This window comes from Sceloporus undulatus, chromosome 2 (assembly GCF_019175285.1).
Source record: "Sceloporus undulatus isolate JIND9_A2432 ecotype Alabama chromosome 2, SceUnd_v1.1, whole genome shotgun sequence".
Classification (NCBI taxonomy): Eukaryota; Metazoa; Chordata; class Lepidosauria; order Squamata; family Phrynosomatidae; genus Sceloporus; species Sceloporus undulatus.
Genome location: NC_056523.1, coordinates 269,542,708 through 269,561,522, shown reverse-complemented (window position 1 = coordinate 269,561,522; position 18,815 = coordinate 269,542,708). Strand labels below are relative to the sequence as shown.

The window sequence follows — 18,815 nt, the reverse complement described above, 5'->3', positions numbered from 1 at the left end:
GGTTGTTGGTTGTGGCACCAGAGCAGAGCTTCCCAGAATTCCATAGCCTTGAGCCTTGGTGATGCAGTAATTAAATGCTGGTATTGCAGCCACTCACGGGCACAAGGTTTTGAGTTTGATCCCAGGCAGGGCTCCTTCCTTTCGTAGGTTGCTAAAATGTGTACCCAGCTTGTTGGGACAATTAGCTTACAGACTGTAAACTGCTTAAAGAGTGTAGAGTTCACTGATAAGCGATATAGAAATGTAAATGCTATAAATGCTATTGAGTCCTGACAGTTAAAGTGTTGTTAAGTAGGGTTATTTCTGCAATGCAGATGCAGCCCCAAAGCCAATGCCCTTTCCTTCTCCAGTTCTTTCCATGATGCCTTTTTCTCCTTTCTTCCCTTGAACCCGGGCAGTCCGAGGGGGCCTTGCTGGGATGCATCCACAACTTCACCCAAAGGTTCCTGACTCCTCAGCAGTCGGACATCTGGAATTTCACCACTGTCCTCCTGGCAGGGAACTGTGAGGGCTACTCTGAGGTACGTGAGAGGCAATTGGAAGGGCTTTGCAATGGGTAGGGCTGGGGAAGGGGGGGGGAGAAGTGCAGGCCTGCCAGGGTTTTGCTTGCCCAACCAGCTGGTCCTTCTCTTCTTTTTCACCAGCTTAGAATTGCCAAAGCATTGCTGGGCTTCTGGAGCTTTGGCTTCTAAGGCGAAAGTTTGCAGGGTAGGATGTTTTTGCCTGGAGGTGAGACTGGCTCCTGCCTTAGAAGCTCCACTGGCTCCTCCTCACTGGGCCAGATGGGAAACTGTGGAGAAAGGATGGTGAGGTCTCTCTCCCATCACAAGATTTAAAAGCAAAACCCACACAGTACTTGGAGGGTTTATTAATTAAAAGGTCTGTGTATAGGTGCTTATAGGGATTATTTATTATAAAGCTTATTTGAAGGTGCTTAGAGGGCTTCTTTATTCTAAGGCCAATTATAGGTGCTTATAGAGCTTTAGTATAAGGCTTATTTGTTTTAAGGCTTATTTATAGATGCTTATAGGGCTTCTTTATTATAAGGCCTTTTAGATGCTTAGAGGGCTCATTTATTATAAAGCTTATTTATAGGTGCTTAGAGTGCTTATTTATTATATTAATTGCTTTCTGTAGGTTTTCAGGGCTCTGTGGCCATGTTCTGGAAGAGTTTATTCCTCATGTTTCACCTGCATCTGTGGCAGGCAAAACACCAGGAATAAACTCTTTCAGAACACACCCACGTAGCCCTGGAAACCCACAGAAAACTATGGACGCCAGCCGTGAAAGCCTTTGACTTCATGATATATTAATTGTTGGTGGTGATGCCTTCAAGTTATTTTTTACTTATGGCAACCCAAGGCAAACCTATCATGGGGTTTTCTTGGCAAGATGTGTTCAGAGAGGTTTGGCCATTGCCTTCCCCTGAGAGAATGTGACTCACCCAAGTGGGTTTCATGGCTCAGCCAGGAATCAAACTAGGTATATTAATATTAATAAACTGTACCTATTATCTCATTTATTGAGCACACACATCATGCCTTTCCTCCAAGTGTGTGTCTGTTGTGTGCCTTCAAGGAAATTCTGATTAGGAGTGACCTTAAGGTGAACCTCTTCTGAGGTTTTGTTGGCAAGGCTTGTTCAGAGAACATCAGCCATTGCCTTCCCCTGAGGCTCAGAGCATGTGACTTGCCCAAATGTTTTATGGCCAAGCTGGGAATCAGTGTTGCCAATTTCCAAGGAATTCCCCAGTTTCCCCAATAACAAGCATTTCTGGGTAATTTCCAGGTATAAAACATTTATGGAGAATTTCCGGGGAATTAAACCTTCCCGTTGGATAATTAAAAGTATTTCCATTTATGGGGAATTATTTCACTTCCCGCCCCCCTCCACCAAATGGCCCAAAATGCCTTTCCCACCTCCCAAATGGCCGACCTGTAAGTCCCCACCCCTTTTGCCTTCCCATGGTGCTTTGCGTACCCGTGGCCCAGATGTCCCACCCCTGACCCAGATGCCCCAGGGAATTTGGGGGCGTTTTGGGGATTTTCAGGGGGATTTCTTTCGAGGGTGATTGGCAATACTGCTGGGAATCAAAATCTAGTCTCCAGAGTCATAGTCCAGTGCTCAAGCCACTGTCAAGTTTCATTTGACGGAACTATGGAGTTTTGTTGTTTGGTGAGGCACTAGAGCTCTCTGGCAGAGATTTCCAAATGCCTCACAAAATTACAGGTTCCAGGATTCCTTCAAATGAAGCCTTTACTGTCTAAGTGCTATAGTAGTGTAAATGTGAAATGTATCTTACTTTCTATTAAACCTGCATAGGGTCAAGTTACATTCCAAAGTCTTGTGGGATTCTCAAGTGCTGTGTCATGGGCCTTGAAGTGTAGAGAAGGGTTGCAGGGAAGCCCCCATGTCATAGTAGATGAATGGATTGAGCCTCCTCAGGAATGACTGGGGTAAAGGAGGAGGGACTGTTGTTACAGCAAAGACTCAATGGATGGTCTAAATTGAGTGATTTATTTCAAGTATTTCTGGAGAGACTCTTTTCATCAGTTCAGCTGTATACATCTAAATCTGGATCCATTTCAGTAAGAGTGGGATGTGAACAATATGGCACAGGTTTCCTTTTCATTAGCACTGCTGTTTGATCATTTATGTGAAAGGCAAATCGTGGTATTTTCCCCCCTTTCAAAAAAGCTATTATTATTTCTTGTTCAACAGAGCAATGGGACGCAGAATGCTGAAGTCACTTTTCAGAATACCCAAAAGTGTAGGAAACAGCAAAAAACGAGGACCCGGGAAAATCATGCACTTCAGGAACTCAATGAAATGTGGCGCCAATACCTATTCCTGGCCAATAATAAGTAAATAACCTTGAGTTTGTAATAAGCAACAACTAAATGATGCAACGAAGAGCAAGCATGGTGGTTTGAGTGTAGAACTAGGACTGTAGGAGATCAGGGTTCAAATCCTCACATGGACATGGAAACCCACTAGCTGACCATGAATCAGTTACATGCTCTCCGCCTCAGAGAAAGACAAAGTAAACCCCTCTGAACAAACCCTGTGACAGGTTCACCTTGGTGTCATCATAAGTCGAAAACGACTAGAAAGCACACAAGAACAACAATGACATGATCTTTAGAAATACATTTGCTTAGGTTTATATCTGAGTTGGCAACTGTGGGAGGCTAGGGGGCTGCATTATTACCCTAGGAAATCTTGGGGAGCCACATATCCCCACACCCCCACTACAAAATCTCCACATGTTGCCTCCAAATGTTCGCCAGAGCACATTAGGGGCTGTAGGAGGCATTTTTGTGATGTTTTTAACTCCCCCCATCCCCAGCCATTTCAGGTTCAAAAGAGACCCTTTTTTCAAATCAGAAAGTGACTGGAAGTTTTTAAAAAGACCTTTCCTGAACATGGGAGGAGGGAACTAAAACAAAATATCCCAGAGGGCATCTGGGGACATTTTATTTTTACAGCAAAAAAGTTTGACGGGGAGGGGACCTTTAGGACCACAAAAATGCCCCATGGGTTACATTTTGTCCACCCTAATTTATATTTGTGTGTGTGTGTATGTATATATATTTTAATGGTGCTAACATGTTTTGTATGATTTGAAGAATATCTGTGTTTGTCATCAGATTCACTGAAATAATAAAATGGTTTTCTAAAATAATTAGCATGTTTTCTGTTCCCTTTGCAAATCCTTTTGTTCTGGTGGAATAAGATTCTTTTATGAAAGTCCATGGCAATCAAAATGGCATATAAAACCAATATGCACAGCATCTTTGGATGCAAGTACTCTGTATTCCCTATTATTCAAAGAGATTATTCCTGATGAATGTATGGATATGAGAGCTGGACAGTAAATAAAGAAGGTATGAAGAAAATCAATTCATTTGAGATATGGTGCTGGAGAAGAGTACTGAGGATACTGTGGACTGACAAAGAGTCAAACAAAGAGTGCTTGAGTAGATCAAGCCAGAAATCTCCCTGAAAGCCAGGATGACAAAACTTAGGCTGTGGGACTTTGGACACATCATGAGATGGCATGAATCATTGGAAAAAGCAATGATGCCAGGAAAAGTGGAGGGAAGCAAAAGAAAAAAAAGGCCACATGCTAGATGGAAGGACTATATTAAGGAGGTCATAGATATGACTTTGCAGAACTAAGCAGAGCAGTGGAGGACAGGGGGCCTTGGAGATGTCTCATCCACAGGATCGCCATGTGTCGAGATCAACTAGAGCAGTGGTCCTCAAACTGTACTCTTTAAGGGGTTTGGGACCTCAGCTCCCAGAATCCCAAACATGGCTGAGGCTTCTGGGAGCTAAAGTCCAACATCTCTTAAAGGGCACAGTTTGGGGACCACAGGACTAGAGGGTGGTTAACAACAACAAAAACTCTGTAGAAATAATGCAGTTTGATACCACTTTGAGTGCTGTAACTCCATCCTTTGGACTCCTGAGATTTATACTTTTACAAGGTCTGCCAAAGCATGCTGCTGTCTTACAAACTGCAAATCCCAGGATTCTGTAGGATGGTCTTTGATCTTTGCTAAAGAGTTCCTCCCAATCCCAGGGTTTCATTAATGTGGTGCAAAACTGCATTATTTCTACAATGTGGATGCACTCTTCATTCAAAAACAAAAGGATTATTTCAGCGCATTTTTATTTCAGTTAAAGGAAATAAAACCAAACTGATACAGACAAGAATCCTATAGTTATGTGTAGGATTGTGTAGTGCCAATTAAGGCTAGCAGGGAACACATCTGCAATGTACTCTTCCCAGCCAGGGTGGCTAGATGTCCTCACCACAAAGGAGGACAAGGCACCACAAAATGTAGGGCATTCCAAAATAAAAGCTAAAACACTAAATATAAACCAAGGCTTCTTAGTAATTGGACACTGACTATGGAGGGGCCAAGGTTCAATTCCTGGCTCGGGTGATCTTGGGCAAGTCAACCAACTTGGGCAAGTCACACTCTCAGCTTCAGGGGAAGGAATGGCAAAACCTCCTCTGAAGAAACATGTAAAAAAATCCCTCCATGACAGGGTTGCTATATAAGTCGGAAATGACTTGACGACATGCCACCACCATGACATGGCTCAAAAAGGAGGACATTTTGGGATTCCTCCGGGACAGGAGGCTGAAATGTAGAGCATATCATGGAAAAAGCAAGACATAAAGTCATAATGTTTCCAGCACTGGAAAGGCAGTGATAATACACGAAGGGCGGAAGCAAAATTTCTTGTAGAATCATAGAATCGTAGAGTTGGAAGAGACCCCAAGGGCCATCCAGTCCAATCCCATTCTGCCATGCAGGAACTCTCCATCAAAGCATCCCCTCCAGATGGCCATCCAACCTCTGCTTAAAGACCTCCAATGAAGGAGACTCCACCACACTCTGAGGAAAGAGTTTGTTCCACTGTTGAACAGCCCTGTCTGTCAGGAAGTTCCTCCTAATGTTGAGGTGGAATCTCTTTTCCTGGGCCTTGCATCCATTGTTCTGTGTTCTAGTCTCTGGAGCAGCAGAAAACAAGCTTGCTCCCTCCTCAATACGGCATCCCTTCAAGTATTTAAACAGGGCTATCATATGAATCACCTCTCAACCTTCTCTTCTCCAGGCTGAACATCCCCAGCTCCCTAAGCTTATCCCCATAGGACATGGCTTCTAGGTCCTTCAGCACTTTGGTGGTTCTCCTTTAGACACACTCTGGCTTGCCAGCATCCCTTCTGAACTGTGGGGCCCAGAACTGGACACAGTATTCCAGGGGGGGCTTGACCAGGGCAGAATAGGGGCACTGTTACTGCCTTCTGTCCCTTTTCACCAGAGCGGAACTAAAGGCCCTTGGGACGTATTCCGGAGGGGCACTTTTGCAACCGTACCGGAAGTGTCCGTCTCTGTACCGGAAGTGTGGCCTGGGACCACTCCGCGTGGCCTTGTGTTGCCGCTGCTGCAGCGTGTCTCTTCTCCGCGTCCCTCTGGCCCTCGAGGCGAGGCGATGATGTCGCCGGAGGAGGCAGGGTCCGGGGGCAGCGCGCTCTTCGCGGGGTTCCGGGCGCTGGGCCTCTACTCGGGCCCTTTGGCCCACGTGCTCCGCTTCCACCGCCGCCACCGAGAGTTCTACCTGGCCGCCGCCGTCGGGAGGAGCTTCCACACTTACAACGTGAGTCCCACCTCCGGATCCACGATCCACTTTGGACGGCCCAGGCTCAGTGCACTGGGATCCTGGGGGCTGGCGTCTTCTCTGTCAGAGGCTGCATCCACACTGGAGAAATAACCCGGTTTGGCACCGCTTTAACTCTTTGTCTGGCTCAAGGCTATGGAATTTTAGTTGGGGCTATCTGTTCTGTTGGGCCTGCCCACAAATCTCCAACTCCCAGAATTCCATAGCCTTGAGCCAGACAAGAGGTAAAAGCGGTTCAATGGATCCTGGGAATTCTAATTTGTTGTGGCACCAGAGCCTCCAGTTTGAGAAGGCTGTATTGTCTCACAAAACTCCAGTTCCCGAATCATTGAACCATGGCAGTTAGCAATGTCAAACCAGATTATTCTGCAGTCTGGATGCAGCCATAGCCAGGAGTCATAAAGTAAACCATGTTGGCCAGATAGTGGTTCTCAAGCTTTTTGCCCGTGTGGACCTGTTTACGATACACCTGGATGTTTGTAGTAAACCATAAAATGTTCTGTTTTTAGTTGTGCATTTTCCATTGCACATTCAGCTAGTGTGGGATAATTTGTGCGCAGGTGGGATGGGCCCAGCCAGAGGCCATGTCCGGTCTTTGCTCTCCCCCCCCCCCCCCCAGCAGAAGTGGCGGTTCAGAGTGCCCTCCTTATCCCCTTTCCCCAGGGGAGAGAAAGTGTGGACAGCTGAGGAGCAAGGGATCCGGGGGGGGTCCTGCTCCACAATTTGGGAGCCACGGGTCTAGATCAGTATGCAAAGGGGTAGGTGCACCTTTGAAATTACAGTCATCCCCAATTTTGTGGACTGTTGGAGTCCATGGTCTTGCCTTCGCGGGGGTGGGGGAGGGACAAAGTGTGTGCCCTCGACGAGCCCATCACCATGAAACCAACGGTGACCCAAATATTGGCATTTTTCCGGATTTGGGGGTGGGGGTGCTCTGGAATGGACCCCTGTGAATAGGGAGGGGCAACTGTAAGTTGATTGAACAATGAATTGGTACATAAGCTTTGTGATGAGGCATCAGTCTACTTCTCAGAACATGGATTGAAGTGTACCGACAGATGGCCATCCAGCCTCTGTTAAAGACCTCCAAAGAAGGAGACGCACACCACTCTCTGAGGGAGTGTGGCCATTGTCAAACAGCTCTTAAGTTCCTCCTGATGTTTGAGCTGGGATCTCTCTTTCCTGTAGCTTGCATCTGTTGTTCCAGGTCCTATTCTCTGGAGCACTTGTAATGAATACATTTGTCAGTCAGTAAAGTGGACCATTCTTAATACTACAGTTGGCCCTTGGAACCTGTGGGGGATCCGTTCGGGACCCCCCCCCCCCCGGGTTCCAAAATATCGCACATATTCCAGCCCCATAGGCTTGAATGGGGCATGTGCATTTGGGGCATGAATCATGGGCACGTGGCGATCATCCCTCTGCAGATTCCAGGTTTGTGGATCTCAATTTTGCGCACTTGGAGGGGCAACTGTGCTTCATATGTGCTGCAGCCTTCCAATTATAACAGGCAAACAAACACTAGATTTGACGTTTCGGAGAAAACATACAACTGCAACTCAGCACAGTTTCTTTCTTCACACTGTTGCACAACACAGCTTACACAGCTTCAGTTAGAAGTCAGTGGTCCAGTTGAGCAAGTCGGTGCCGTGTTTGCTGTAGGTCATCTATTGGAAAGCCTTTTCACAAGCATTCAGCATTCTAGAGTAAAATAACATTCAGTTTCAGAAGAATTGGCATGTGTGCTGTATTATTGAATGATTTGATTTATGAACTATTTCCTCCTAAAACCGGGGCACATAGGTTAATCATACAAGATTAAAACAGATATAAAAAAAATTAGAAGAATCAGAAAACACAATCCAAACATGTTATAATAGTAGAAGTATGGAACCGAAAAGCAGTTTAAAATACATTGATAAAAAGCTGCAGCTTCATCTGTTAAAAGCTTCTTTCCTAGCAGTCAGTGCTTTGCCAAAAGCCCAGCTGAAAAGGTCTTTGCCTGCTAATGGAAGGACAACAAGATGTGTGGGCCAGCTTAATCTCTTAGAAGGAGTTCCATAGTCAGACCTTCAGATAAATAGAACTCCGTAGTTCATAAGCAACATTTGGAGTTGTACCCACAAGCAGACTGTTACTGTTGTTAAAAGGAAGTTATTTGCTGCTTGAAACCAGCCCTGAATAAGTCTGGCTGCAGCATTTTGGATGAGCTGAAGTTTCCAACTGCTCTTCTAAGACAGACCTACATAGCCATCCACACTGTAGAAATAAAGCAGTTTGACACCACTTTAAATGTCATGTCTCCATTCTGTGGAATCATGGCATTTATAGTTTGGTGAAGTATTTAGCCTGGTCTTTCAGAGAACTGTGGTGCCTCACCAGCCTACAAATCCAAGGACGCTGTAGGACAGTCATGGCAGTTAAAGTGGTGTCAAACCACTTAATTTCTGCAGTGTAGATACACACACAGAGGGTATTGTTGAACTTTTAATTTTATGATTCTGAATAACATGATTCTGAAAGATCAGATCTGAATTTCTCTCAACAGTTTAAACTTCTTAAAACCTGTAAGACTTTGTATCTTAAAAGTAGTTAAGCACAATCCTGTTCAATATGGCAATTACCTGTATTAGGCAATCTACAAATGTTTCAGTTCAAGGAGTGGAATTTTATGTAGAAGAATGATGTAATCAACTCATGAAACAATTAAGGAAAAATTCAAGAATCAAGGCAGCTCATCTGTTGATAAAGTTGATGGCAAAATGCCCATTTATTTTAATGAAATTGAATTGTGCTTTAGGGAAGACTTTTCAGATTACCTTGGTACTTGGTTTACGTGTGCTGTGACGTGAAAATATTTTAATATCATAGTGTGAATTCCCACACATTGTAGAAAGGATGTGGAAATCAAGGCTGTCTTGGATAATTAATTGCATTTAACATTTATTGCCTTTGGCTCCAAGTCGAGTATCTCCATTACGTTCAGTTAAATATCCTGCTCTCTTTCCCACTACTTTTATTTATTTGTAATACAGTGAACAGATCAATATTATTTCAAAGTTGCTCATATACCAATTCTCCACTGATTTGTCTAATTCTTTACATTTCTTTAAAAGAAACACAACATGAGTTAAGCGAATACAGTACTTTCATTAGTGTAACAGATTCCTTACGTTCCACATATATGGTTACATTTTTTAAAAAGAAACACTTTCCTGAAGGAAGCAAAATGCTTTAGATCAGTGATTCCCAAAGTGGGCGATTTGGCTCATAAAGGGGCAGTGAGGGGGAAAGGGGGCAGTAATCCACAAAGGAGAAGCAACTAGATTTTTAGCCCCTTTCATTGTTTTTGGCACTAGAATCATAGAGTTGGAAGAGACCACAAAGGCCATCCAGTCCAACCCCTGCCATGCAGGAAATCTAAATCAAAGCATCCACGACAGATGGCCATCCAGCCTCTGCTTAAAGACCTCTAAGGAAGGAGATTCCACTACACTTCGAGGGAGTTTGTTCCACTGTAGAGCAGCCCTTACTTAATGTTCAGGTGGAATTTCTTTTCCTGTAGCTTGCACCCATTGCTCTGGGTCTTAGTCTCTGGAGCAGCAGAAAACAAGCTAGCTCCCTCCTCAATATGACATCCCTTCAAGTATTTAAACAGGACTATCATATCACCTCTTTTAACTTCTCTTCTCCAGGCTAAACATCCCCAGCTCCCTAAGTCGTTCCTCATAGGGCATGGTTTCCAGACCCTTCACCATTTTGGTCGCCCTCCTTTGGACATGCTCCAGTTTCTCAACATCCTTTTTAGATTGTGGTGCCCAAAACTGGACACAGTATTCCAGGTGGGGCCTGATCAGAGCAGAATAGAGTGGGACTATTACTTCTCTTGATCTAGACCAGGGGTAGGCAACCCTTTTGAGCCGGGGGCCGGGTTGCTGTCCCTCAGATAACTGGGGGGCTGAAGCCAAAAAATAAATAATTAAATATATTTTTTTAAAAAAATAAATAATAAATAAACCGGGACAAATGTAAGACAAAATTTTCAAATGGAGGGCACTTTTTACATAAAAAATGGAGGACACGCGAAAAAATTTGCTGATTTTTTAAAAAATGTTAAGATAAATGCATGTTTCTGAGGCTTCTATAGACAATTGCCTCACCATGCCCCTTGCGCGAGACGCCAAAGGCCCCGGTGGCAATCGGCAGCAGGACCTGGCTGATGCTGGTCCCAAGGCCTCGCTGGGCCACATCTGGCCCGCGGGCCGCAGGTTGCCTACCCCTGATCTAGACACTATACTTCTATTGATGCAGCATAAAATTTGCATTAGCCTTGTAAGCTGCTGCATTGCACTGTTGACTCATGTTCAATTTGTGGTCTACTTGGACTCCCAGATCCCTTTCACACATAGTCTTGTTCAGCCAGGTGTCACCCATCCTATATCTGTTCATTTCATTTTTCTGCCCTAAGTGCAGTGCCTTATATTTCTCTGTGTTGAAGTTCATTTTGTTAGCTTTTGCCCAGCTTTCTAATCTATTAAGCTCATTCTGAAGTTTGATCCTCCTAATTTGGTGTCATCTGCAAATTTGATAAGTATACCCACAATTATGTCATCCAAGTCATTGGTAAAGATATTGAACAGCACTGGGCCCAGGACAGAACCCTGTGGGACCCCACTGGTCACTTCTCACCAGGATGAAAAGGAGTCATTATTGAGCACCCTTTGGGTTCGGCCAGTCAACCAGTTACAAATCCATGTAACAGTTACGTTGTCTAGCCCACATTTCACTAGCTTGTTTGCAAGAATGTTTTGGGGAACCCTGTCAAAAGCCTAGAAATGTAAGTAAACCTGTAAATTTGCTCAGCCATACACTTACAGCTAAGCAATTAATGATACTCAGTATAATGGCAGCATCTCAAGTTCGTTGTTAACTCAAGTCGATTCTGACTCATGGTGACTTTGTGGATGAGACTTCTCCAAAACTCCCTCTCTACTGCCTTGTTCAGTTCCTGTAAATTCATACCTGTGACCTCCCTAATACAGTCCATCCATCTAGCACATGGCCTTACTTTCTTTCTGCTTCCCTCCACTTTTCCAAGCATTTCTTTTTTTCCCTCAGTGATTCATGTCTTCTCATGATGTGTCTAAAGTATGCCAGCCTAAGTTTTGTCATCTTGGCTTCCAGGGAGATCTCTGGCTTGATCAGCAATAGGGCCCAATAGGTTAGGAAGAGCCGTCTCTTTCTCATGGCCCCCAACCCTAGTACATGCGGAGCGTGTAAGAGATGGTGCTGCCCGTCCACATGGGGGCCACCATCTTTACGTAGTGGACGCTCTGTGTCCGCACGTCGTGCCCTGGATATGATGCCGCGAGTGCGCGACTAGCACCTTGTGGCGTCACATCTGGGGCCCAGGAAGGAGTGCGATTTTCATGCTCCTTTGCAGCGTCCGGGAACTGCGCCGTTTGGCTGCTGCGGTTCCTGGACTCTGTAAACCAGCGGTGGCAGCAGACCGCCACTTTTCGGCGGTCTGTAACCCGCCATAGGAACCAACCACAGTACAAACAGAAAGCATATCTTGTTTACATTTTCTCTTGTTCCGTTGACCTTGGTCTGCGGCCTAGGCTTTTGGCCTTCAGCTGTAACCAATTTTAAGCTTTAGCAACCATTGCCACATCTGAACATTTTCACCACAAATATACACGAACATGGGAGTGCTATGGTCCTATAGTTACTGCAGTCTTTTGTGTCTCCTTTTTTGTGGCATCTCAAGACATACATCTAAATCATTCAGTATGTTTATGAGCTGTTTTATTCCTGTCCCCTCCTTATGTAAACACATTACGGAAGTCATGTGAATACATTTTTTGTGGACTGTGTCATTTTAAAAAGCATTATTGAATTTATAGGGTAATCTGTAATGATTAATCTGTAATATTTCACTCACATAAGGTCATCTGGTGTTAAAATCGATACATATTGGACATGTCTGTTGAATTGGCTCAGAGATGCTGTAAAAAAGATTATAGCTCCTAGTAAGAAGGTTGTACAAGAGCATTTGCAAATGCTATAAATCAGAAAAACAATTTATGAAAAAAATTACTTTCATTCATGACATTTTCCAGAGCAGGTACCTGCTTGAGACATTTGCCTGGCATTTCTGGATGATTAGAAGCTACACTTTATAAAGATGTTAAGAGAGGATTCTATGTTTTTAAATTATGCTGTTCTGCTGATGCTTGCTTAATACTTCTAACAAGCTCTCTACTAAAATCTGATATTTTTATTGCAGGTAAAGAAGCTAGGCATAGTTGCAGTTAGTAAGTATACAGTAATACATTGATACAAATAGTGTGTGATTATGCTTGTTTTTTCCTTTAAGATGTAACTAATACAGTTTATGCATGAAAATGCTGTCACGAAGTCACTCATTTAAACAAAAATGCAATAAAAATAGATGAATATTTTGCTGTATAATGCAGAAATAAAAATCGATACTATAATTAAAAATATTGGTTCCAGCACTGTATAAAAAGAGCCAAGTTTTCAGTAAGTTTATTTTCTGATTGGAAATTTCTTTGATCCTGATCAGCTTACATTTTATTCATTTCTGTAATTTACATATTCTTCAAAATGTCCTTTATGATTGAGATAATTCATTTTGTTCACTTAGTAGCTGTGTTGAGTATTGCAGCACGTAAAACCTGTTTTACATAAAAACACTACATTGTGCTTTTTCCTTAATGTTACTTCAAAGACAGATATAATATTTAGTAATATCTTTAGTGTACTGTATTATGGCATGTCAATATATCTGGGCTCTAAAATAGTCAGCTATGTATAATTTTATGCCACACAGATAGTCATTACATTCTTTAAAGCTTAAAAGTGAAAGTGAATTTTATAAATCTTCCATCGGATTCTGTAGTTGAATTTGGTGGTACTTTATATCATATCCATTTTCAAACTTGCAGAATCACTCCACCTTAGTCTGTTTCCTCTTGCAAAAATGTGGCCATTTTGGATATAAAGGCTAGAAACATAAGAGTTTTCTGAAGTAGTCTAAAATAGTGATACAGTCAAGACCCAAATTTAGAAAACATTGTTTTGCAAAACTGAGGATTTGGTATAGCAAATACAAAGAGGCAGACAACAGTTAGTATAGTAATAGCAAAATTATCCAGTTTTTCTTAGCATATATGGTGTGATGCATTTCTAAATGTGATATATTACTAAAATGTTATTTTATTAGGCTTTTATATTTAAAAGGGAAATCCCTTTTTTAAAAAACCAATCCCATTAAATCCTAGTCCTGTTTAGATTTGTAGCTCTTGTGTAGATCTTTAAAGCGCTTAACCATGTCAGTTATATTTTCCAAATGTAGGCCAGATTTTAAGGAAGGAAGGAGCATATGGAAGGAATAATAGGGATATGTGGATGTGCAAATAGAAGGTACTTCCTTGTTTCATGCACCTAAAAATTGTGTAGAGTTTATAGTTTTTATTCATTTTCCCCTTATCTTTTAGGCAATGCTTTGCCAGAGAATATTACATGTCTGGCAGCTGACAGAATGTTGGTCTTTGCATCATGTGGTAGCTTTCTCTATGCTTTTGCTCGGAACAAAGAGGTTTGTGCCATTATTAAGTAATATATAATAATATAATGATTTGGATCTTATCCTAAAATCATTTGTAGTCAGTATAGTGGTGTAAGTGATATTCACCATCCATGCCTTGAAAATATGCTTCCCCCTAAAAAAAAAACAACAACAACAACAGACTTTGTTTCAACATTTTATATAAGGGACACCATTGTATATAATCGGACTTGAGCACCCATGGCTTTTAGTATCCACATGGGGTCCTGGAACCAAACCCCAGCAGATACCAAGGGCCCACTGTAATACCTCACCAAATGAACATCAGCCTTAAATGTATATATTTAGAAGAAGATTCCATTGAAATCAAACAAGTAAATGTTGTTGGGTTCTGTTTGTTAAACTGTATAATTAATATTCTTGTACTTGAGCAGGTTTTTGTTAAATCTTCCATGGATGGGTGGTACAGTAGTGGGCAACTATGCAGGCTGCACTGGCCATTTTTCACCCATGTACCTCCCTCTCCCACAAACAGCTAGAGAAGAAACTGGGAGTCACTTCTGATTTGTATAAATAAGACTTCATTAATCAAATGAAATAATCAAAGTACTTTTAATTGTAGGTTGTTCATACTTACAAAGGACACAAGGCAGATGTTCATCTTGTGCTGCCATTTGGTGACCATGTAATCTCTGTTGATAGTGATAATGTTCTTATCATTTGGGATATACAGTCAGAAGGTGAGCCTTGAATTTATGTTAAAATAACTATGGAGCTTTAAAAAGATGAAATATTTGTAGTGGACATGGACTTACTACTATTTTTTTCTTCTGCAGAAGAGTACATGCAGTTGAATTTTGACAAGAGTGTGTTTGCTGTTTCTGCACTAATGCACCCAAGTACCTATTTGAATAAAATTCTTCTTGGTAGTGAACAAGGAAGTTTACAGCTGTGGAACATAAAATCCAAGTAAGAACTTTTCCCCAGTATATTAAATTGAAAACTGATTGACCTGATTGTGTATTCTCATTGTTTTAAAATGTTGTATTGAATGGGTGAATGATGATAAACTTACAGCAGACAGTTAATGAATGTTGTTTAATGTGTACAGAATACGATTTAAACTTGTGATTGCAAGTAATACTGTTAACAGTTTGAGCATACTTAGCACCCCAGCAACCCACACCAGAAGGCTGGGAAACTCTTTGGAATAGAGTTTTAGAGCCAGAGAGGGCTGCAGAAGAGTGACTGAAAATGCTGCTGTGTGTTTCTCATTAGTTTTAGGTAAAACTGTGTGTCTCAATTTCTTTAGCAAGACCATTACTGTTAGTTTTCTGTCTGATAGTATGATGCAAAAGTTTGTGTATCAACTAACATATTTTGTGAACTACTTTGGAAGTAACTCCAGTGAGCTTCTGGTTTGACTATTGTGAGCATAACATGTAGCTTGTGAATTGAGGACTGTCTCTTCTGTTCAAAGTTCATAGGCTCCTTGAAAGGTGGAGAGTGGGAAGTCTCAATCTAAACAAGTCTAGATATAGTTTTAGGTGTTGCACTGGATAAAAAAAAAGTAAATAAAGCCAAATTGGATAATGTTACTAATGGGAAAAGTTTCAAGTCACAATGCGATATGCTCCCATTGCTGAACAGATGCAGTGAAAGCTGCATAAAGCTATGTTTCCAAACTTAGGCCTCAATGCCTTAGCTAGACCAGGCATTGATACTTATTTCAAGTTTACCCTAACATGCTAAGAAAGCCTTCCTGACTGGCTGCCCTCCAAATATGTTAAAAAGGCCACGTGGCCTGATGTCAAGGTCGCCCCTCCAGGCTCTCTCTCTCATGTTAATTTGTTTTACTTAACCATGCTGTAGCCATATTAGAATGGGCCAGCTGTGTTGGGAGGGGCAAACAGCAGCTGAGAATTGCCTGTGAGATCCAAAGTCACTCATCTGTCTGAAGGTTTGATACTGCCTGAGAAAGGAATGCAGGCAGTTGGGTGGCTTGTGGGGTGTTCTTAATAGTGAAATTTATGCTGCATTCTCAGATGTGGCAAAGGATGGCTACTGTGCTGATCTTCCAAAAAAACAACAACACCTCTTTATGATTTCATCCATGAAGTGTATTCATTGAGTTAGATAGAGACAGGGATAGGGACTCCTGTGGATAGTGAAATCTGTAAAGCAGTAAATCTGGCGAGCATCAGGTTGAATAAGAATAAAGAGAGTGAAGACAAACTTCCCAAATAAAGTATTTATAGCAAAGTATATAGATCTTCACACCACTTTAGCCAGTGGAATGACCTGAGACAATCTAGGTCGGGAGGAGGCCAGCCAGTCTGGGAAATGTGGAGATGATGATATACTGAGTTTGCATTTTAACACTCTCATTTTGGGTAGCTGCCCTTATAATAGTAGCTGCAAATGAGCTGTAGATGCACAATATCTGTTTTGGCATCATTTGTTCCATAACATTAAACTTTATGGCTGTTTTCTTTCCTCCAGCAAACTCTTATATACATTTCCAGGGTGGGGTGGAGGAGTTACAGTCCTTCAACAGGTAAGTGTGAGTTTGTATTTACAAAAATGAAAATGCAGTAATATTTGCATCTTGTTCTTTGATAACCTTTCAGAGTACAGCCAAAAGTACTAACTGTTTCCCTTAGCTGCTAGCCCGGAGTATGAGAACTTTAACAGCTCCTGAAGAATTCTGAATGATTTAGTATGTTGGGCTATCCAGAGTTGGCCAGGAGCCCTGGTGGCACAGTAGTTAAATGCCTGTACTGCAGCCACTCACTCAGAACCATAAGGTTGGGAGTTCAAGACCAGCAAAAGGGCTCAAGCTCGACTCAGGCTTGCATCCTTCTGAGGTCGCTAAAATGAGTACTGTACCCAGACTGTTGGGGGCAAATTAGCTTACAGTTGTAAACCGCTTAGACACTGCTTAGGTGGTATGAAGCGGTATATAAATTAAGTTTGTTTATTTGTTTGTTTAAAATTGTGCTGATGTTGTGACTGGCTTCAGTAAGCAAAATCTTAATAGCAATAGCAAGTACATTTCTATGCCGCTTATCAGTACAGTACGCTTAAGCACTCCCTAAGCAGTTTACGATGTGTAAGCTAACTGCCCCCAACAAGCTGGGTACTCATTTTAGCAACCTCGGAAGGATGCAAGCATGAGTTGAGCTTGAGCCTAATTATATACATTCTCGTACTTTTGGAAACATTTCAGCATTAATTCTTAAAGCTGAATCTAAATATGCTTTGGGTAACTGGTTCTTGAGTTTGGGAACTGGATTGACATTTTGAATGAGATAACACTCTTTATAAAGTAGCAGGTGCCTAGCTTTGGAGTATTTGTTGATACCCAGCTGTAATTGGAGGCCCAGGTGGCCCCTGTTGCCAGGATGACATATTTCCGGCTCATAGCCATTCCTGGTCTGAATTAGCCCAGCCTCAGTAATCCATGCTCTGATAATGTTTTGATTAGACTGTTGCAGTGCTACTATTTGGTGCTTCTCCTGAAGGTGGTTCAGAGGCTGTGACTAATGTCACAACCATACCTGTAGAAGGGAGGAGGAAGCATATAATTCTGATTTTAAGAATACTGCATTGGTAACCACTGGGCCCAAGTCAGCCCAAGAATACTGTATTGGTAGGCACTGGGCTCAAGTCAGCATTTTAACAATTGATTTACAGAACTATATAAAATTTAGGCCTCGTGAACTTAAGTGGAAACCTTTGACAATATAAAAAAAGAGATAATACAGTGCACCCATGTTATACACGGCTTTTAGCATATGCTGAAAGCTGCGCGGGGAGGAAGGGGTGGCACATCCCATAGGGACGAATGGAGCATGTGCCTGTGGTGCACACGCACCACTGTGCCGTCACGTGCACGAGCCCTATTCATTTAAATGGGGCTCAAGCATAGGCGTTTTTTGTTTTATGCGGGGGAGTCTGGAATGGATCCCCTGCGTAAAAAAAGGGCGCACTGTTAAAGTAAGTGCAGTCTTAAGCATGTTTATTAAGAATAAAGTTACATTACAATATAACAGGTCTTTTAAAAAAAATCAGTGTAATGTGTTTCAGCTGAGCTTCTTAGGTCACTGCTCACAAATGTCTTGTTCTCAAACAGAAATAGCTTGTATCTCTCTGGTCTAGCCTGTTTTCAGAAATAAACTGCACACAAACCAATTTTATTCAAACCTTTATAAACAAAGATAACCATGATGGTGCCAAAGAAAAAACATAGTTGACCAATGTCTTTACAAGGATAGCCCAAAACTTTATTACGAAGTCAAGCTTTTGACTTTTCCAGACCTCTTCATTGAGCTAGGTGGTATAGCAAAGCAGAAGACAGGAAATAAACAGAGAAAACCAAAATGAAGCCAAACATTATAGCAATGATCCAGTCTTAACAGGGACATCTGCATAAGAAATTAATTAGTTACTTGTAGGTGTAACAGGAATATAGTGGGTGTGTACCCATGTTCTTAGTGGATTATGTATGCTGTATTTTGCGTTTTTAAAATTTCCTTTCTTTAAATATTTTTATTAATATTTTTAAGTTTTACAATACGAATTTTGTAAAATTTAAAAATATTAATAAAAACAATTAAAGAAAGGAAATTTTAAAGGAAATTTTCCTTTCTTTAATTATATGAATTTTCCTGCAGGCTCCAGCTGTGGATGTTGTTGCTGTAGGTCTTGTATCTGGTCATATCATAGTGCATAATATTAAGTTTGATGAAATGCTGATGAAATTTCAACAGGATTGGGGTCCCATAACTGCAATATCATTCCGTACAGGTAAACCGTGTTTTCTGAAAACAGCAAAATAAGTTTACATAGAGATGTTGACAGCAAGATCCTAGACTTGATGTAAAACTTAGGTACTTGAAACACAGTTGTAACATAATCTTCTCTGTCAACTGTTACAAGTCCTCTTTAGTTCAGAGTAGTATACTCATTAATCTAGATTGATTGATACTTTGGCAGAACTGGGACAGTCTTCAAGTCATGG

The 18,815-nt window shown here is 41.8% G+C and overlaps 1 protein-coding gene across 1 annotated transcript in view; it reads left to right on the top strand.

Moving 5' to 3' along the window:
- Positions 1-5,910: 5,910 nt before the first annotated feature.
- The window catches only part of WDR36 (WD repeat domain 36), a 49,892-nt gene continuing 36,987 nt past the window's right edge, over positions 5,911-18,815 (top strand). Inside the window, exons 1-7 of the mRNA XM_042451781.1 lie at positions 5,911-6,177; positions 12,488-12,515; positions 13,722-13,822; positions 14,415-14,532; positions 14,629-14,761; positions 16,295-16,349; positions 18,469-18,601. Of these exons, the coding sequence (XP_042307715.1) occupies positions 6,013-6,177; positions 12,488-12,515; positions 13,722-13,822; positions 14,415-14,532; positions 14,629-14,761; positions 16,295-16,349; positions 18,469-18,601 (733 nt within the window). The 5' untranslated portion in view covers positions 5,911-6,012. The remainder of the gene's footprint in view (positions 6,178-12,487; positions 12,516-13,721; positions 13,823-14,414; positions 14,533-14,628; positions 14,762-16,294; positions 16,350-18,468; positions 18,602-18,815) is intronic.